Source organism: Hakea prostrata, chromosome 1, assembly GCF_041222555.1.
Source record: "Hakea prostrata isolate BN-2017 chromosome 1, UWA_Hpros_2, whole genome shotgun sequence".
NCBI lineage: Eukaryota > Viridiplantae > Streptophyta > Magnoliopsida > Proteales > Proteaceae > Hakea > Hakea prostrata.
The window spans coordinates 1,684,777-1,705,955 of record NC_142600.1 but is presented as its reverse complement, the minus strand read 5'-3'; the positions used below and the strand labels follow the sequence as shown (position 1 = coordinate 1,705,955).

At 37.4% G+C, this 21,179-nt stretch overlaps 1 protein-coding gene across 1 annotated transcript; it reads left to right on the top strand.

Annotated features, from left to right (window-relative positions):
• Positions 1-1,577: 1,577 nt before the first annotated feature.
• LOC149026540 (ubiquitin-conjugating enzyme E2 7-like) lies at positions 1,578-21,146 on the top strand. The gene is made up of 6 exons (XM_089154013.1): positions 1,578-1,891; positions 2,026-2,128; positions 2,857-2,954; positions 3,083-3,183; positions 12,858-12,935; positions 20,746-21,146. Exons 1-6 carry the CDS (start codon positions 1,843-1,845, stop codon positions 20,821-20,823), a joined length of 507 nt encoding a protein of 168 aa, XP_089010139.1. The 5' UTR covers positions 1,578-1,842; the 3' UTR covers positions 20,824-21,146.
• The last annotated feature ends 33 nt before the right edge of the window (positions 21,147-21,179 follow it).

Genomic DNA, 21,179 nt, shown 5'->3' with positions numbered 1-21,179 from the left:
GCCTTGTTGATGGCCATCCTTTCCAACAATTGTGATTGATGACAACATAAAACACCATTCTAATTAGGGACGAAACCAAGTACGAATGAGCCATGTTTACTAATATTGCTTGATGATGGTGAGATTGGCCATCATGGTTATCACTGCCAAATCTGACTTTCACGTTGAATCAGTCGAACCCCTAAGAATCTAGAGCCAACTTATGAAGAGCATGTTGACTAGGGTGATGGGTGTTTATTTTTTTTTTGTTTGCCTCTAATGCTTGAGTCATGAGAAGCAACACCATTTATGTTTGTGGCTTTAGAGTCCAGGTACTTAGCGTGCGTTGTTGCTTGGTATTAAATGGAGATATTCAAATGAAACCTCAAAGGGTGAAGTGCAATTAATGCATCCTAAATCCTAATTAGCTTCACAACATTCAGGTGTTGACCATGTGGGTTGGATTTGACTAGTGTGAGTATGACATGATGGCATGCACAGGAGGCACCGACTACAACATAGTTCGAATCATCTCCCCGTTGGGGGAGCAAAAACTTTACAACCACAAATTATGTAGGGCCCCGCAAGTAAAAAATATATATAAAAATATATATATATATATATAAAATCTTATCACTTAATCCTATGGACCTCCTATAATTTATGGTTGTAAAGCCGTCAGGGAGATGATCGGGAATCCTACATGTCTTCGGACTTGGTAGGGAGATATGTTAGATGAGAATCTCTTTTGTATTTGACAGTTGGGCTGTCAAACAGTACATTTAATGTGATTTGAGGGGCCATCTCCGTCATCCTATTTGATCACGATATTCACAAAAACGAGATTGACCCTTGGATCCTAACGACGAAATTTGGCATTGTGGCCGATCATCTTTGGCTAACATTGCTTATCAATTGATCATATCTCTCAATGACTAGTCTTGCTCATCCATTGACAATTCATTCAATCAATCTTCCAAGTCATCAACCTGATTGCTTCTTTCTAAAAGATAACACGTTCAACTCTCCTTCTATACATACAATATTAATTAATTATATAAAAACACCCTTATTGAAAAAATAAATAAATATTTGATACGTGTGACTGGTGCTTTTGACGTAGTGGTGTTTGTGATGCCCTGTATTGAATAGACGCTATGCCAATACCATTAAATCTCAACTATAAAAAATAATGGTTTGGTTTAGATCAAGGGAATTTGCATGTACTCTTTTATGCGCCAGAAATTTAATGGAATTTAGAGAGTACCCATCCAACGTTGGCATTACTTGCGACCACCACATTTAGACAGACCAGCCTAGAGCAAGATCTAGACTTGTACATGACCCAGGCACGTGGAATCCCGCGATTCCATTAGGGGCGATTTTGTAAATTCAAGTACTGTAAGTGATTACGTGTTACGAAAAAAAAAAGAAGAAAAAAGAAAAAGAAAAAAAAATTACTGTAAGTGACGTTACGTATTACGAAAAAAAGAAAAAAAAAAAGAAAAAAGGAAAAAGTACTGTAAGTAACGGTAACGTCTGGAAAAAGGCGGCACATCGACCGGCTGGACTCCCTCGTGTACAGAAGAGAAAGTACAAATGCAATCTCAGATTCTCTCTCTTCTCGTCCGAGACTCCGAGTGTCCGACTCTCTCTCTTCCCGCGTCGCTCTGTATAATAAATTGTAGTCGAGCGAAGGTGTCGGCTTTCGAAGGCAAAATTGGTAATCCGGCGGTCTAACCCTTCCCATTATGCGTTTCTTTCGAAACCGCGTAGGCATTTAAAGTCAGAAATAGTCCTGTTTTTCTCTTTTTCCATCTTGCTTGGTTCTCGCTCCCTCGGTGTCTCTTCCAGTAACTTGCGATGGGACAATCAACTCAAGCTAGTCTTCTCCTTCAAAAACAGCTCAAGGGTTTGGATCGAAATCTTTGCCTTGTTTCTTTTGTGTTCTTATTTGTAATCTATAACTTTTTTCAATTAATTCTTTCTAGGGTTTTTTATTTGGATCGAGATTGGTGATTGATTCATAGCTGTTTGCCTGGACAGATCTTTGCAAGAACCCTGTTGACGGGTTTTCGGCCGGCTTGGTTGATGATAGTAACATTTTCGAATGGAGCGTGACCATAATCGGACCACCGGATACTCTTTAGTAAGTTATCAGTTTTTTGTTCGTCACCTTCGATTTTTCACAATCTGTATTTTGCATGATTTGATGACGTTAGAGCGCTGTTCATTCCCTTGCGGGCTGGTTGTTCGGGCTTAATTGTCTGGTTTCGTTGGCTTTGTATGTTGTGATCGGTCGTACTTTTTGGTTTTCTTCCTGTTTCCGGATAATTTAGAGTTCTCAATTCTCATGCATGGACGGATACTTTTTCATTGTTCTTTTTTCAAAATTTAGGCTAGCTTGTAGAATTGCCAGGAAAAAAAAAACCTTTTTGTTGTTCTTCTCTCACGTTTTATTGCGACTTTCCATATTGGATTCCAGGAGCGAAAAATGTAGATTAAGGATTTACTTGTTTTGAGTTTTGAAGGGCCTGATTTGTTTTGTTTGGCTTCTTGAGTACATAGATTTTGGGTTTGCAATATGAAAATGGATAAGAATAAGGTGTTCTCTGCTGGTCTATATGGCAGACCGTTCTTTGACTCTGATAAATTGTTGTCTCATGTGTATGACTTACATTGTCTTCTTTGAGACACCTTTAAGTTTTCTAATCTCTAGTTTACATGTTTTTATATTTTTGGACTTTTGACTATTGCCATGAAATGTAGTTTGATCAGTTGGAGCTTTCATGTCTTGGAGGAGAGGGACTGGGCTATTATCTTCGACCTCGACCACAGTATTTACTGATTTAACTGACTTGTTTTTCCTGCTTGCAGTGATGGAGGCTATTTTAATGCCATCATGAGCTTCCCTCATAATTATCCTAATAGTCCACCAACAGTAAGGTTTATTTCAGAGATGTGGCATCCCAACGGTAAGTGTCTTTTATTTGAGTTCCAACTAGTCTTTGCTTTACATTGCTCGGAACCAATTTGATTGCATCTTCTACCCACTATTCATGCATTCGAGTTCCCTTCTGTTTACAATTCGGATTGCTTCCAGTTTATCCTGATGGGAGAGTTTGCATCTCAATTCTTCATGCACCTGGTGAGGACCCCAATGGCTATGAGCTTGCAAGTGAACGCTGGACACCAGTCCATACGGTATTATTTTAAAAAATGTCAAATCGATGATACTCTGCCCAGTTTTCAAATATGTAGAATGCAAACTTGGTCATAATTCTTTTGTTTTTCTACCTTGTTCTCTTCGCTATTAAGCCAGGTCCTAGGAAAATTGTATGTTGATGATATAGGTTCACGTACCTTTGGCTGCAGTTGTGTCATGGTTGGTGGCTCAATGGTGATGCTACCCCGAATAGCCATATGCTGATTGCTAATTGCTAGATCTTAGATGATATTGGATGAATTTTGAATGATTTGTCTCAAATTCTTCTGGGGAACTGTATTTTCTTAGATTTTGTTCTACTTATAAGGTACGATGAGACCTACGAGTTAAATATATATTTCCAATATGTTGAATTAATTATTTTGGGGGAATGATTTTAAAGCTGGACCCTTTTTTCTACTATAGAAATTGATCTTTTCATATGCGTGGCTTAAATCTTGTTGCATCATAAGAGTATGATATTATACCAATTATAGGGATCTTAAGACCAAGTGGTGGCGTGCAAATCACTTGAGTGTTAAGAAAAGATATGAATGGCTTGGATTGACCCCGAGAGGAAAAAAATGCTCTAAACATAGTTGAATAGCAAAAAAGAGTTTTTGTAACTGACTTATTAAGTTTTGATGAGAAACCTGGTTGAATAAAAGATAAGATGGATTGATGCGGATACACTACCTCAATTGAAGCCCAATTGGGTATCTAGATGAAGATGAACTAGGTCTCATTTGAGTTTTTGGTTCTCCAAGCATTCTAGGAATTTATGTTATTTGGGGAAATAATTTCAGTAAGTTTGTCTTATTCTATTTATTTTAAAAGTTCTTTACTTTGGTTTTTGGTTTCTCAATTATTCCTAGTTTCCTAGTTAGAGCGTTGGTTTCTATTTTAGGAATCTTTTGTTTCTCTCCGTAGAATGTAATTCCTCATCATTGGTGATAGGTTGATCCAAATGGACTAGTTCAGTCATAGTTTGAGTATCCTGTGTGTCTCTGTGTCATCTTCCTCCCCCAACCCTTTTCTTCTTTTAATGTAATCTCCTCTCTCATGCAATTCTCATTTCTTCCAGCTTTACCTTTTTTCTCCTAACCGATCCTCCACCAATTTTGGTATCAGAGTCAAAGATCCCTGCTCTCCCCCTCCATCCATCTTGTTCTTCCTTGTCTCCGCTCTTCACAGTAACATTCTTGGTGCCACTTTTACTCCTGCAGTGCCAAAATCATTTTGGTTTCTTCCAGCCCCACTCACTGCACACAGATGTGCTCAAAAAAAGAAGAATAATAACGGATCACTGTAGCACTGCATCCCCTCCATCTCCCTAAGCCCATGTCAGAAACCAACTGCAGTTGTTTCCCTCCTTTCCTTGTTTGTTATAACATTGTTGAAAATGAAAAAGTACAACCTGTAATCCTCTCCCCCCCCCCCCCCCCCGGCTCTTAAAACTTAAACAACCTGTTTCTGGTTTTCGCAAACCGTCATCGTAGTTAGATTCTTCCATCACCCAGCATGATTTGAATTTTCTAAATTTCATTTTATCCTGGTCAAAGTCAAACACGAAATCAACCTATCCACTTTGTGTTTTTTGGCTGTCAGTGTTAAGATAACCCCATGTGTCTAACTGCACCCGTTGAACCACGATAAGTTTTCTCTCTTTACTGTATTTTCCCCATGTTGCGTCTCTTATCTTGCGTTGCCTATTTTCAAATTAATTTATATTTTCCAGAGTTAGACCCGACTTTTCTCACTTTATTTTTGTTGTTTAACTTATTCTCTGTTTTTCCCTGTGTTACCCTGCCTCAGCTTATTTCTTTGAAAATTAATTGTTCTTTCAAGTATATCCCTTTCTCACATTTTGCTCTGATTTAAGTGTTTCTTTTTTGGAATCCCTTCTATTCATATTCTGTTGTCTTTTTGTTAACTCTTTTCCAGGTTTTTACCCCCTCCGTACCTTAGACCACACTACACTCTTCTATTTTGTATGTGGTTCTATAAATTACTGCCATTGTTATCAGAAACCCACTATATTATGAAGGTTGATTTTCTCCTGATTAGAGGTGGGTTCCATAATCTGCAAACAGATTTTAATTTGAAGATGGGTTTCCAGGAACTTCTAATTGTCAGAAGATTGATCAGATGTAGAAGAAAATGTGGAAAATGGAAGTGACGATCAAATTGAGTTTTGCACAGTCTAATCAAGTTTGTGATTGAAGAATTTGGCGTTCCAATTACAATTGCAAAATCCCAGTCAGACTCCTATAAAGAGACATGGTTTGATATCGCATCATATGATCCTGAGATGTGCTGTGTCAGTGTCCCAAGAAAGCCCGATGATTGTGGCTATTGATCGAGTGGTACTGATTTTGTCATTTACTCATTTTACAAGATTTATGAACAAGCTTTTCTCAACACCAGGAGAATTAAAGGGACAATTGTGTGGATGTACATTAAGAAATGTGCACCTGACAAATACAGTAATGCATGGGAATACATGGAGAACTACAAGAGCATAACGTTCAATTTGAATATGCAAGTTGACACATGGTTGATACAGACCACTCCCTTATTATCCACTGTTCTGTATTGCTGGATGATGCCTCGACATGGCACAAATAGGTGGCGGGTAAAAAAAATTCTCTCTAAGCAGGCCAGGCTAGAAAAATTATTGCCTGAAAAAATTACGATCTTACGTGAGGGAACATGCTTGTAATCACCAAAGAGGAAAAAGTGAGTTTGGTGGTTATAGATTTATAGGTTTGACTAGTATGCTCACTGGCACACTACTACTACTACTGCAGGATCTCCAGTTGTAGCATAGATCTCACAATTTTACCATGATGACATGGCCTGTGTACAAGTATGCGTAGTGTCCCATGTCATGGCATACTAGTAGACAAGATATAAGGCAAATATGATTAATGCATTACCCAAATCTCACATTCATATCACTTCCAACTTCTATTTTTATATCCAGTCCTGATGCACAAGTAATTCGAGACACTAAAATAATGATGTACAAGAGTGCATGATCATAAAATAGTCAAATACTAACTCCATAAATTAAGCAAAACACCATGTGGTGTTTCTTGACCAAATCTTATTTTTACCAAAAACCTAAGTAATAGAAATCAGATGCATTCTTACAGCCTCATCTTGTGGTGTTTCTTGAATCTGGACCTAATTGTAGCTGTGCCAAAAATCTAGGTAATTGCATGTTATTGGTTGGATTCCTAAATCTCGGGATAGGATTGCAAAGATCCAAATGGTATAAATGCTAGGTTGTATTAATTTGCAAGTGGGAGGAGTTTGGGAATCTCTCCCTTGTTTCTTGTTTCGGTTTGCAAGTACTAGAAAATTGTGGCAGCATCCTTTTGTCTTGGGGGACTTATATGGGATGCCCAATGATCTCGCAGAATCTTGTGATACCAGTAGACATACTAGTTACCAATACCTTCAAAAATCAAGCCATAGTTGTCAACATGGGAGCTTCTTTGGCTCAAATGGACTCAATAGGGTTTAATTGTATAATAATAAAAGATTTGATTTCATGTTTGACAGTGTACAAGGGAATAAGGGATACATAGAAACATTACTAAATAGATATTATACATAAAAAGAATGAATGAAAATAGATTAAAAGAAAGATTATATAAGCTAAGAAATCAATTTCCTGAAAAAAAAGCGTACTACTAAGGTGTCACTTAGGATGCCTAAGTGATGAATTATTGGCTAAAGCATTGCTTTTTGGCTTAGAAAAAGCACATTATGATAGGTTTGCCTTAGAATCGCCTTGTAACCTAAGCTTCACCTTGTCAATGCTTAGATAACTATTAGTCTAGCTTAATTGCTATTGAATTATAACCAAGGTACGGAATTTTGCTGAAATTTCGGGTTTCCCTCACTTGGCAAAACTACCGAAACCTCAAAATTTAGGTGAAATTTCGCCAAAATTTGGAAATGTTTTGGTGGAATTCTCCCCCCCCCCCAATTTCAGGCGGTATTTGGGTCATTTTGGGTTGGTTTTTGGTGTCTAGCGTAATTTGAGGTTAATAAACACACTGGGAATGTTAGTTCTTTCTAAAACCTAACCTGAAGTCAGCCACATGCCTGGCTGTATGCGGGTGAAATTGGAAGTTTGGAACATGAATTTTAACCATTATAAATATGGATATTAGCTAGATAATACTAAGATTTTATTAAGATACAACAACACATGCAACAAGTAGAATACATCATACAAGTATGTGTCGGGTTGGATCCATCCCTTGGGTCATGGAAGAGTACTCTGAGTACTAGACATAAGCAATGCCATGACATGATATGGATGAAGTTATCCACGTAGTCTGTCACTGGCATTACTAGTGTTGGTCCTAATGGATATCCAAAGATGGAGTCACAAATGATGTACCTGATCTATCTCCATACTCATGTAGACATGCTACTACAATCAGCAAATGATCCATTATATCCTATCCATAGCCATAAGCCCTATATGGTACAACCCATTGGGCTTTACAAAATTTCACTGGAATTTTCGAGATTTCAGCAAAATTTCTGAAATCTCACCGAAATTTCTGCAAAAATAGCCAAATTTCACTGAAATCTGATATTTTTCATTTTCGACCCGTGTTTCGTGTCTCAAGGTATTTATACAGCGAAATTTTGCCTAGTTTTGGCAATATTTCACCGATATTTCCTACCATGATTATAGCCCACTAGTTCTGTACGCAAATTTTTTTTCTTCCGGATTTTGCATATTGAAACTATATAATATAAAGAAATAACTTTTGAATCCAATTTATACCATAATTGGATTCAGTCAAATGAACTATGCAAGCTTGTTTTCTCGGAAAATATTTTGAACGAGAAATGATTCCTAGGTTGAGTATCTGCTCTCATAAAAGTATAGTATCCATAATGCTTCTTATTATAATACATATAGTGCAAAGATGACATTATAATCTATATTTTTCATTCAAAATTCTTCGGAAAATTAATGACATGATATGGATCAAAAGTGATAATGCTCCATATTTCACATAAAACTTTCTAGGTTCGCTATCCAATTTCATAAATTACAGTGTTCAAAATAACCCTAGGTCTATACATAGCGGAATGATATCAAAATGTATACTTCCCAATAGCAAAATTCTTTGGAGACTTCTTGGTAGGGTATATATTTTAAAACTAAACCAAGTGCTCCAAATTTCACATAATGTCTAGTTTTTCAGTTATAATTCTTTCAAAATTAGGTTTCACTAAACAAGCAGATGTCAAGGTTGTCCTCTTTTCCTTTGAAGCCCTCCATGCGTCATCCGTAAAACCTACTTTCAATTGGAGAATGCCCGCCCAATGCCTCCGCAGTCGTCCCTTCTTGGTCCTCTCCAACTACGACCACTTGCCCAACGACTGTATTTGGATACTCTAGGACCTTGCCAAAATCCACATCTCTTCCATTTTCTTCTCTTTAAGTCTCCCATCTCCATGCTTCTCTCCTTGCTTCTTCTAACCGCTTCTACCTTACCATTATTTATGTTTTTAACCATTCTCTGGACCTTGCCTTCCTGTTGGGAAGGACGTCGCCACCCTTTATTTCATTATTAACTCCCAACCTGGGGGTATTGGTGGCGATTTCAACATGGTTGGATTCCATCGTGAAAAGATCGACGATCATCCCCTTGACACTACCCTTGGCAATGCTTTCGATAATTGTATTAAGGAAGTTGTTGTTGCTAACCTTTGTTGATCCCCTCCTCTTCTCACATAGCTGTTACTAACCTTCGCTACTCCTTCACCTTTGGGAATGTTTCCTCTCGTGTCTCCTCTAGTTGCTCCAACCTCATCCACATCTAGTCCCTTTTCCAACCAAACCCCCTTTCTTGCCCTTGTTGAAGAAGAAAAGTCCCTCTCCGTTGAATTGACTACTCTTAGCTCCCATGAGGAGAGCTTCCTTCCTTAGTATGTGTTCTTGCATGAAATTTTCATACGCCTCATCTCTAAGAAGTTAGGTGTCTCCTCTCTTTTTGCAATCTCATACACAAATTCATCTCCATAATCCTTGCAACTGCATCTGGTTTGTCATCCTCCTTTGTTAGCAACGATAGACCTGCCTTCATCTCGGGCAGGAGCATTGTTGATAATATCATGCTAATATTGTTTTGGGGTTTGATCGCATGTTGAACTCCCCAGTTGCCCAACTGAAAATTGATCTCCACAAAGCTCTTGACTCCCTTAGATGGATTTCAGCCTATATGTTTTATCTATGATGGGTCCCTCCCCCTTTTGTTTATTGGGTTAATGTTTGCATCTCCAACACCGTGTTCTCTGTCATCTATAATGGCTTTTTGGCGGGCTTCTTTCCCTCTGTCAAGGCTGCCGTCCTTCCCCTTCTCTCTTCTCCTTAGCCCTTGAAGTCCTTTCCTGAATCATCTAGTCCAAAACTAACTAACAACTCATCTCTCCAATCCCTAAATTCAAGGCCCTCAACTAATGATCCTATAATTTTAGTGAAGCTTCCAATGCTTCCACCTCCCCCATCTTCTCTTCCCTCTCCATCTTTGAATCTCTCTTTGGCCTTCAAATTAATTAGGAGAAATCTCTCTTGTTTTTGGCTGGTGTCTTTGACATAAGCTTCCCTGTTACACTCATGGGTTTTTCCCTTGATTCCTTCTCTATCACCTATGTTGGGATGGCCCTCATTCTTGGCAGAGTCACCAACCACCATTGTTCCATAATGCTAGACCAAATCCGCAAGAAACTTCAATTCTGGAAGGACCAACTTCTCTCCTTTGCTGGTATGACCATCCTAGTCAGATCAGTCCCTCCAATCTTCATACCTCTATTGGTGTGGTATCTTCTAAAGCCAGAAGTCAAGCATGGAAGCCCTCTTTTGTGCCTTTTTTGGAAAGGCCAAAAAGCCAAGGAACCCTCCCACTTCCTCCACCCGATCAATTGGTCCTTTGTCTACCACCCCAAATCTGAAGGTGGCCTTGGTTTTTGTAGGATATGCAATAAGAACAAACATGACTCTGTTTAGGTTAATTTGGTTTCCTTACTTGCTGAGATCCGACTCCATCTGGATTATTTCCCCCTCCTCCTTTCAAACCCATCCTGAGTCTAGAGGAAATTCCTCCTTCTAGGGCCTCTTGCTCTCTTTGTCATCTCCACTCCCTTGGTAACCCACGTTTCGTCTTTTTGTTTTTGAGTTCTTTTATTTCCAAAACTGCCCTCCCCTTTTCTTATCATTAATTTTACCACATTTCCAGAATTACCTGTTCATTATTCTTTTTCCATCTATTTTTGTTTGTTTCAAGTTTACTCTCCCCTCCTTTGTATGTTAACTCCTCATTGTATTTCCATTTGAATCCCAATATTACGATGCTACCATTCTTCCATTTATTTACAATTTTTTGCTATCTCCTCATATTCATTTTATTTACCATCCCACCATTGTTATCATACAATTACACCCACTACATATGGAGATTGATCAAGGTCATTTATACCTTTCTATAACTGATTGGTTTGGTAAAAGGTAAATAAAACTTTCTAATTTGGCAACAGGTCTTCAGAAGCTTTGCCTTATATTAGTCAAAAGACAAATTAGATGTTGAAATCAAAGGTCAAGTTGATCAACTGGTCCAATCAAAGTTGAGATTGAAGAATGATTGACAGTCTAATTTCGGCCGTGAAACCTCATGATCAGATTACCAAAGAGACCTCGTTTGCTTATATGACTATTGGATAGTTGAGCATGAGATGTGTTTTATCATTGCCCCATCTAAGTCAATATTCATGGATGCCAGTTGCATGGTCTTGTTTCCCTCATTTTTCACACGTAAGGGTTTTTTCCTCAACATTGGGAAGTAGATGCAGATACACCTTCAATTAGGTTTCTGAATATAGATGACTTGGGTTCAATTTGAGTCATGTTGGAATTTATGTTATTTGTAGAAATAATGTCTTGTTTTTACTTTGTTCTATTTATTTTAGAAATGAACTTCGTTGGATATTTGATTTGTGATTCCTCTAAATACACATTCAATTAGGTTTCTGAATATAGATGAATTGGGTTCAATTTGAGTCATGGTGGAATTTATGTTATTAGTAGAAATAATGTCTTGTTTTTACTTTATTCTATTTATTTTAGAAATGAACTTCGTTGGATATTTGATTTGTGATTCCTCTAAATTTTATTAATTTGAACATGATTCCTAGTTAGAGGGCTACTCTCATTTTAGAGTCCTTTATATGATGTAATTCCCCATCGTTAGACATGGATTGAATAGAAGAACAGAGTTATATGGTTCAAGAGGTGGGGTGGCTTTGGTTGTGTGTGTGTGTGTGTGTTCACGCATGAGCCTTTTTTATTCCATCCTTTTCTTATATGTTCTCTGCTGAAACTTTGAATTTTTCAGTCTCCCTACAGGATTGCCATTAATATTAGTGAGGCTGGCGCTGTGGGTCTTGGTGTGTCTCGTAACCGAAAAACAGGATAAGATAGAAGAACACTTTAGGGCCTGTTTGGTTACGCGAATCCAGAGATTTCAAATCTCTGGATTCACAAATGGGAGATTTTTACCTGTTTGGTTGTGTGAATCCCTAGATTCATGAAATCTAGAGATTCACATTTTAACACTAAAAATGTGAATCTGTAGATTTATGGGTATGAGGTGAAATCCAGAGATTTCACCCATACTATCAAAGCGTTAAAGATTTGAACCATAATTCAATAAATATTTTTTTAGGATAAATCTAGAAATTTCATTCCAAAAATTCAAACTAACCAAACAGTTAATTTTACGAACCATGACTCAAGAGATTTGAAGTCTCAGATTTGAAATCTCTAAATTTTTGAAATCTACAGACTCAAGTAACCAAACAGGCCCTTAAGGATCCACATAATGTGTTGGAGCTTAACATTTAAGGAATCCACATGTGTAAAGGCATACTTTTGATTTCATTCATTGTTGAGGATATTTGACTACAGGCCTATTTATAACTTTATCATGCTCCTAGCAAGCAGTGGTAAAAAATGTGAACTGTAAAAGTTGTGCCATTCCAGTCTTATAATGTTAAAATAAAAATATCTGCTACAAATATGGTTGCAACTGTCTTCTCAATTTAGTCTCCTTGGACTTTCCATCAGTTTGATCGGACTATATTGTAGACTGGGATGGATCTCCCGTTGTCTCTCACCAGTGTATTGCTTTCTTAATGAGAGCAAAAAAATGAAACATATGAAATAATATTGCTCTTCGATCTGCTTGGTCTGTCTTGTGAATAAAATTGGTTGAATAGGGGTTGCATCTTTTTTAAGGAATCAAATTCTCCATTTGTTCTATCTATAATCTGGGTAGCCAGATCTGTATTGTTCATTTATCTCATATCTTTTGTGTGTGTGGGTGGGTGACATTCTTGTGTTTATGCAACTCAAGAGTTCATCATTTGTTGTGTGTATCGTTTTTCTTGTTGATGACTCTTATCTGCTATTGTTCATATAGTTAACTTGAATATTTAGAGGTGGGGGAAATCACTGTTGGCTTGGATTCTGCCATCTATCTAGTTAGTTACTCATTTATATCCATGTAATCATTCATGCTTTGCCCATAAGAGAAAAGTCTCCTAATCTCTTACAGGTGCTAATGCTTTGATTCTACAGGTCGAAAGCATTGTACTGAGCATTATTTCGATGCTGTCAAGTCCTAATGATGAGTCTCCAGCAAATATTGAAGCAGCAGTAAGTGAGATAAACTTATTTCCCCCCGCATCTCTCGTTTCGAAGTTCTATTATGTATCTTTGTAAAGCTGTGACGTTAGTTAGGTGATAACCTTACCCTTACCCTCTTGTTACATAGTGGATAAATGAGTAAGGTGGCTAAACTTGTGTTTTATGAATTACCTTTTCTCCTAGTCTACTGTTTAAAGTTACATTGTTTGAAACACTACATTTCACTTAGGTTCCATTTGTTTAGGGCCTGTTTGGTTACATGAGTATGGAGATTTCAAATATCTAGAGATCTCAAATCTATGGATTTCAAATCTATAGAGTCATAATTTATAAAATTAACTGTTTGGTTAACTGAAAATGCGGAATGAAATCTATGGATTCATTTGTGATTTTTGTGAATGCGCAAATGTTTAGCTTTTTTATAGTAGAGATAAAATCTCGAGATTTCACCCCATACCCATAAATCTACAGATTCACGTTTTTAGTGTAAAAAGATGAATCTCTAGATTTCATGAATCTAGAGATTTTCACAACCAAACGGGTATAAATCTCGCATTCATGAATCTAGAGATCTCAAATCTCTGGATTCATGTAACCAAACAGGCTCTTATTGAATCTGAAGTGGGGTGGGAAAAAGTAAATTTTTTCATGAAATCGCAAAGCATGATTTATTTGGTTGACGGGGGTGAAAAGTGGGCAGGCAAGCTTGTTGGCCAAGGTGGCATGTTACTTTTCCCATACCATCCCTTTTCAAAGTCCCACCTATTTAGTGGGACTTTGTGGAAAAGTGTGGAATACATCAAAAGTGGGACTCACATTTGAAACTTTTTCACAAAAATCATTTTCTATTCCCGCACCCCACTACATATGGGTCCCACAAATTTATTTTTTCCACCTTTTTTGTCCACCCCACTTCTGCAAAAAAAAAAAAAAAAAAAGCCTTATGAAACTATTAAACAACAAAAAATGTGAAGTATACCACTGTTACTATGTACTATGTATGTAACGTTTATTATTTATTTAATATAATTATTTAGGTTTAGTTTTATATATGGAGTGTATATTGTATTGTGTTGTTTATATTATCTAGACAACTGGAGAAAGTCTTCACCCTTTCAGTACCCACTTAACTAAAGGAAATCTAATTGTTCAAAACTTAAATCTTAACTCCTACCCACAAAATTTGCAGAGTACTGGAGGTTAGGAGCCAGTGTTACAAAAAAATCATACATAATTAACTTTTGTAGGGCCTGACAACCTGAAAAAATAGCTCAGGTTATTCGGAAATTTTTTGTGAGGAATCAAGGAGTAGAAGATGAATCTAGATTTGTAGAATGGGATGAATTAAGCTTGAGGAAAGTGGGGATTAATCAACTTGTTAATCAACTTGTCGTTTATCTGATACAACCTGGAGGAGAATTAGAATCTGTCACCACCAAATTGAGGAAGATCTCATGGCCTGGAAATGTGCAGGATTACTATTGTAATTAGGAAATTTAATTATGGTGTCAAAAATCCAACAACATGGAATTCATCTCTATTTTTGGTGGAATCAGTTCAGCAATAACACTTGCTCAGGTTAGCAGCAGTTCATCATCATTAATGTGAACTTGAACTGGAAACCAGAATTAAATGCAGTAAACATAATGAGAAATCAGATCTTAGATAGGACTTCTTAATGTTCAGTGGACCACAATTTGTTGATGTAAAATCATTTTCCAGGGGCAGCATAGGGCTTAGGGATGCTTCCCCAAACCCTACGGCTTTCACCAGGGGCATTTTTGTCATTTTGGTAAAATTTGTGGAGTCCAAGGTTATTAGGACCCTAGATCTATTTTTATTTTTGAATTTGAGGCCTTAATCATCAAGTTATTGAAGAATCCTACTTAGAGTTGGATTCTTTGTTTTTGAAGGAATCCCTTATGTCTTACTCCTTGCAAGGAATCTATGTCTACTCTAAGAATACAAATTCGATTCCTCTAAAGTAAGTTATGGAGTTTCCTAGTGTGAGTTAACATCCTAGTCTATTAGAAGTTTTAGTTTGATTTGCATTGCAAGTTAGAGGCCAAGTTTGATTTCTTTTCTAAAGTTGAGTCCTAGTCTAATTTTTTAAGTAGGCTATAAATATCATACAAACTACTAACTATATAAACTTGAATTTGGGATTTAGTTGTAATATCTAAAAGATAGTGGGTCTATTATCTAGAGCTGTGGTAGAAAGTACCAATCTAGAGAAATCCATTAGAAGTGTGTAGATATCTCTTGGAATGGTGGTGAAAATATCTAAGAAGAATGTAGAAAAAATTATAGAAGGGTGTAGAAGGATTTTGGCTAGAGGAGAAAATATCTTTGACTAGGTGAGAAATGCTTTTTAGCTAGAAACTTCCTAGGGACCCTATAAATAGAGGACTCCCCTAGCCATTTTGTACAAGTCAAGTTTGAGATTCAAGTTAGTAAAGCCCATTGAGTGTTTCCTCTCCAAGCTTCTCCATATTTCCTCTCTTCCTAGCTCTCCTCCTTCAATTATTTGAACAAATGGTCCCTATTTATGGAGTTCTTACTTCTTAGGGAGCTTTTAGTTAGCAGATTTTTCTCATCTAAGTATTGTTTGTTTGCTAGATAAAAAGGGGGGTGGGTGGGGAAAAAGTGAACTTTTCTATGAGATCCCAAAGCAACACTTGCTTTGGTTAAGTGGGGTGGGAAAATGGAAGGGTGTAGAAGGATTTTGGCTAGAGGAGAAAATATCTTTGACTAGGTGAGAAATGCTTTTTAGCTAGAAGCTTCCTAGGAACCCTATAAATAGAGGACTCCCCTAGCCATTTTGTACAAGTCAAGTTTGAGATTCAAGTTAGTAAAGCCCATTGAGTGTTTCCTCTCCAAGCTTCTCCATATTTCCTCTCTTCCTAGCTCTCGTCCTTCAATTATTTGAACAAATGGTCCCTATTTATAGAGTTCTTACTTCTTAGGGAGCTTTTAGTTAGCAGATTTTTCTCACCTAAGTATTGTTTGTTTGCTAGATAAAAGGGGGGGGGGGAAGTGAACTTTTCTATGAGATCTCAAAGCAACGCTTGCTTTGGTTAAGTGGGGTGGGAAAATGGGCATACAAGCTTGTCTCTGTGACATGACATTTTCACTTTTCCTACCACATTTTAAAGTCCCACATATTTAGTGGGACTTTGTGGGAAAGTGAGGGATAAAATAAAGGTGGGATGCACATTTGCAATTTTTCCACAAAATCATTTTCTTTCCTTTCCTATTCCCTTACCCCACTACATGTAGGTCACATGTTTATTTTTCCCACCTTGTTTATCTATTAAACAACCGATGCCCTAGTCAAATCTTTTCTCCTCTGGTCAAAATCCTTCTATGCTCTTGTAAAGATTTTTCTATGTTATTCTTACTAACTTTTTGATATTACAATTAAACCCCTAATTCATATTTACATATTTACGACATCCCTCCTTAAACTTGAATTTTAGTTGCTCCTAGAAGAGCACGCAACTTGTGGAAAACTTCAATTTTGAGAGGCTTATATATTATTATTATTATTATTATTATTATTATTATTATTATTATTATTATTATTTCATTTGTTGTTCCATTGGCTTAAAATGAAGGTGTTGTCATTGTTGGCAACTTAAATGGGTTTTTGATATGGTACAACAACACACAAAAAGGTTCCGAGAGAAAGAATCCAATTCAAATAAAGAAAACTCAAGAATCCCGTTTTTGAGGGTCTCTGTCTAGTTTTGATCAACCTCTTCATCGGATGGTCATCCAGTGTCCGATTGAGCCGATTTTTGGAGGAGAGCTTCACGACTTCTTGATCTTCAAATCCAACGGTGGGATTGTTCATTGGAGATCTCGAAGTTAGTCCGATTTGTACGTTAAAACACTCCTTGTTTAAGTCAGATAGGAACTACGAGTTTGATTCAAACTCGAGTTAAATTAATCTATAAAAGGAGAGCAAACTCCAGCGAGAAGAGGAGGACGTTTTGAGGAGCTTGGGAATAGCGTGGAGGTCGAACCAGAAGACGTTGGTTGGCTATGGAGATCTGAAGCTTGGGAATAAGAAGTCTTTTGTTTTGCTGAACAAGAAAGAAAGTGAAAGAGAAGAAAAAAAGAAGAAGCAGAAGAAAAAGAAGGGAACATGGTTGTATGGCTTTTTTAAAGAGAGAAAACTGAAAAAGATTGAAAAGAGAAAAAAAAGGAGTTGGAGAAAAAGAGAAACAAGTATTGTTACCATGCATCTTACACAAGTTGAGGTAACCCGTATTCACAAGTGATTGTCTATTATTTTCTAGGTTATGTTTAGTGATGAAGAATCTAGCTCATGAATGTAATTTGGGGAACTTGAATTATTGGTTTACATTGTGACCTAGCAAGTTGGAGCTTGTCTAGGGGGTTGGGGTTGGTGCCCTTGTCTGAATTGCATTTTAGACTATAACAGGGATTGGTGTTCCTGGACTGTTGTAGCAGTCAAAATATCTAAGAGTGTATTGAGTAATATACGAAACCCTAGGTAGGGTATTATTCCGTGGATATAGGCAATTTGGCCGAACCACGTAAACTCTGGTGCATTGCGTTTTTGTTTATTTTTCTTTGTTGCACATATTGGAGTGCCTTGATTGCAGAGTGGTGGTACACTGTCTGGTAGACCCAGCCACATTGTGGTGAATTTTTGAAGACACTGATTCACCCCCCCTCTCAGTGTCAATCTGGGAATAACACATTTCATATGAACAACACCATGGACAGTGCCGTCCATGGAGTACCCATGAAATCGATAAAATGCATGTGATTCTTACATGCAAGTCAAAGTATTGGTGCTACCAACAGGAAACCCTGTTGATAGCTCATCCTCCTCCTTGATGAGGACCAACAAACTCCCCTTCCGACTTATAAGGAGGGACTGGTCATGCTTTCCATGCTTTTGTAAGGAAACTTCTAGGTAGGAGACATTTCTCACCTAGTCAAGGATATTTTCTCCTCTAGTCAAAATCATTCTACACCCTTCTATAATTTTTTTACATTCTTATTAATATATTTTTCTCTACCATTCCAATAGATATCTGCACACTTCTGATGGATTTTTCTAGATTAGATTTGCTACCACAGTTCTAGATAATTACTAAGACACCCACTCTTTTAGATAGTATAACTAAATTTCAAATTCAACTTTATATATTTACAGGTTTGTAGGTTATTTATAGCCTACTTAAGAAATTAAGGCTAAGACTCAGCTTTAAAAAAGAATTCAGACTTGCACTCTTAACAGAATTGCAATTTAGCTTTCCTAACACCAAATTAACACTCAGCCTAAGCCCTAGCTTGATCCAAGCCCTAAAAATCCTAATTCTTTCAAAGCCCAAGATTCAAACCTTTCAAATATCCAATTCTGAAATTGTAAAAACAGCAATCTTTCAGACTTTATCCTTCAAACTCTAGACCCTTAAGCCTGGCCGAACCTAATCCTAGACCTTTCGTAATCCTAGAACCCCATAACAAACCCATCCCCTTCAACCGTAGGTTCTATTGAAGACTGCTGGTTCTATTGAAGAGGATTCTGGACTGAGCCTAGATCTAGGGCATTACATCATTCAGTCAAACCCTAGAATCTGGTTCACATCAATTATAGCCTGAGGTTAAGGCATCCAAACAGCCTCTCAGCAAAAATTGCTGGGGTAAGGCTGCGCAGAAGAGGGTTCCCCCCCCCCCCCCCCTTGCTTGTACAGAAGGGTTTGGCACCGGGTTCACCCTTTCTCCCAAAACACAACTAGATTTGATTTTGAAAATGTAGATCAGTTGAGTGTTAGGCTTCAACTACCTCTTAGATCCCAAATCTCAAGTTCCGTTTCTGTCAGGAACTCAATTGGCTTTGGGGTTCTTTATGAACTGCATAATCAATATTTATCAAATGAAGCCAGGCTTTCCTGCATGGATCTTAAGAAATTTCCTTAATGGGGCACCTAGATCTTCTACAAGGATGTGACTGATATTTTGTGGGCTAGACCCCAAGGTCCCTGGTGACATGCCAAAGGTTTATACCTGTTCTGGTTTCCCCACTGGCAAAACTATTATGCACATTGAACCTGTGAACCCTGAGAGGAACTTGAGGTAATTTTGTAGTATGAATTCCTAAATCTGAGGATTTACCAAAGAACAGAGGGAGAATAATGTGAACTAGAAGTGAAATCATATTAAAGGAATTAAGAGTGGAAAATTTATCTGACGGAATAGACTGGCTTGATTCTCTGGATGTGTCATTCTCTTAGAAAGCTTTAATTGCTAATTATTTCTAGAATGATCAAAACACATAATCAGGGCTTGACTGAAACAAGAATTTTAATGTAGTTCAGCGAATTGAAAACTCGGAATTTGGAGGTTAAGATTGAAGTATTGTTGATTGAATATTGGATTATAACTATGGTGAGGCTTAGATATATGGACTTTTTGCTGGTCTGACCAATATAGAAATAGATACGGTTGTCTAAAACAAAGCTGACAGGAAGGCATGATCCATGTTGCTGACCCCATTTGGTTGGAATAAGTCCTGTTGTTGTAGCTCAAAGCTAATTCAGGCGATGGACGAAAACATGGGCGCCAAAGATCATGTAAGAGACACAGTAATTATCTAAAGTGAACACGCTCAAAAATCATTTGAGTTCAAAATCTAAGTGGGTGTCTTTAACTCTGACATATTTTACAGACACACTTAGTAATCAACCACTGAATTTGAAAGTTGTATTTCTTATTAGAACTATTTTTGGCATATGGAAACATTTTGGCAGATAGTCAAGTTCTCTGCACCCTACCAGAATCGGTTTATTGGTTAATCCTTCCATGGTGTTTTCCAGTAGCAATGGTTAGGGCGGGGAATTCTCTATGTGGGAAGATTCTAGTAGTGTCAGTACACCTCTGTTTTGTAGAAGAGGTGATTTAAGTTCCATGATGGAAGGGCACGTTGTCTTTAGATCAACTTCCATAGCCTGCATTTTTTGAGAAAATATGATTTACTATGTTTATGTAACTTTCATGACTTTTAGTCAAACAGACTCCTGTTTGAAACAGTAGACATTTATGGTGGATCATCCTAAAACACTACTACTTGTACTTGGTATTATCCTTACTAAACGGGATTAGCTACATGGATCCTTACAATCCAATTAGAGTTCTATTCAGGGTTACACTTGATACAGTATTGTTTGCTTTGTCAGTCATCAAGTAGGCTTGGCCTAGATTACTGCAACGAACTAGCATTTTTGAGTATTGTAAGAACTAAGAACTACATTGAAAAGAAGTTGATCGTTTCGTGTCTGAAGATACATTCATTACCTTTATTGTTATAGAATTTCCATATAAGTTTGTCATGTTTGTGCTGAAGAGTCACTGAAGTAGCCACTGGTAATCAAGGAATTTCTTATTCCTGACATGTTATTGGGAAACATGCCTTCCTTTGCCCCGCCTCTGCTGTTGCTATCCACAGGGAGAAACTAGATTTTTTCCTATTGCGTCAACCAGAAGATGATCTGATGGGGGTTTGGTGTTTTAGAAATTATTTTCGTCTTTGTCGATGTTGGATTGCTGAATTCACCGGTGTCCTAGAGGAAGTTGGGCTCAGTGAGAGTGTAGTAACTCGGATCTGAAATCCTTCCTGTGGGTCGCAGAATGGTAAAATTACAGTTACTTGCACCTCTCATCAGGGACATTAAACAACGGGAAGCCGAAGATCAGTTTATTTAGGTCTTGTTGGATTAGCTGGCCTTCGTTTAATTTTGATTGTATCTATCATTTTTTTTTTTCGTATTTGGTATTGCAGAAAGAATGGAGGGAAAGGAGAGATGAGTTCAAGAAGAAAGTAAGCCGAATCGTGAGACGCTCGCAAGAGATGTTGTGATGATGCTACCAAAGGTGGAACGCAGCTTGTGCTATCTGTGAATCCATTTATTACATTTGGAGTAGCGGTTGATCATCTCTGATAATGTCTCGTATGGTCTCTCAGTATGTCAATCATATGGAATTTCATCTTGAAGTTCTTTCGGCCTCTCCGTTACTTTCCTTTTTATACCTGTTTAACAAATTTGACAGTTCTCATGTAAGTCAACTTTGTATTTAAACGGTTTTGGTCAGTTGTCTTGGTAATCTACCTACTGTGATTAGTGAGAGTTGTTTTAAGTTCGTTAATGTTGTTTATTCTCTATGGAGATAATGCTTTTAGGAGATCATCATGGTGTCGACTGTCGAGGTAGAATC

Excerpts from the sequence above, each read along its gene's own strand:
- LOC149026540 (XM_089154013.1), top strand. The coding sequence starts at position 1,843 with ATGGGACAATCAACTCAAGCTAGTCTTCTCCTTCAAAAACAGCTCAAG. Across the intron at positions 2,129-2,856 it reads GGACCACCGGATACTCTTTA|TGATGGAGGCTATTTTAATG; the intron begins GTAAGTTATCAG and ends TCCTGCTTGCAG. Across the intron at positions 2,955-3,082 it reads AGAGATGTGGCATCCCAACG|TTTATCCTGATGGGAGAGTT; the intron begins GTAAGTGTCTTT and ends GATTGCTTCCAG.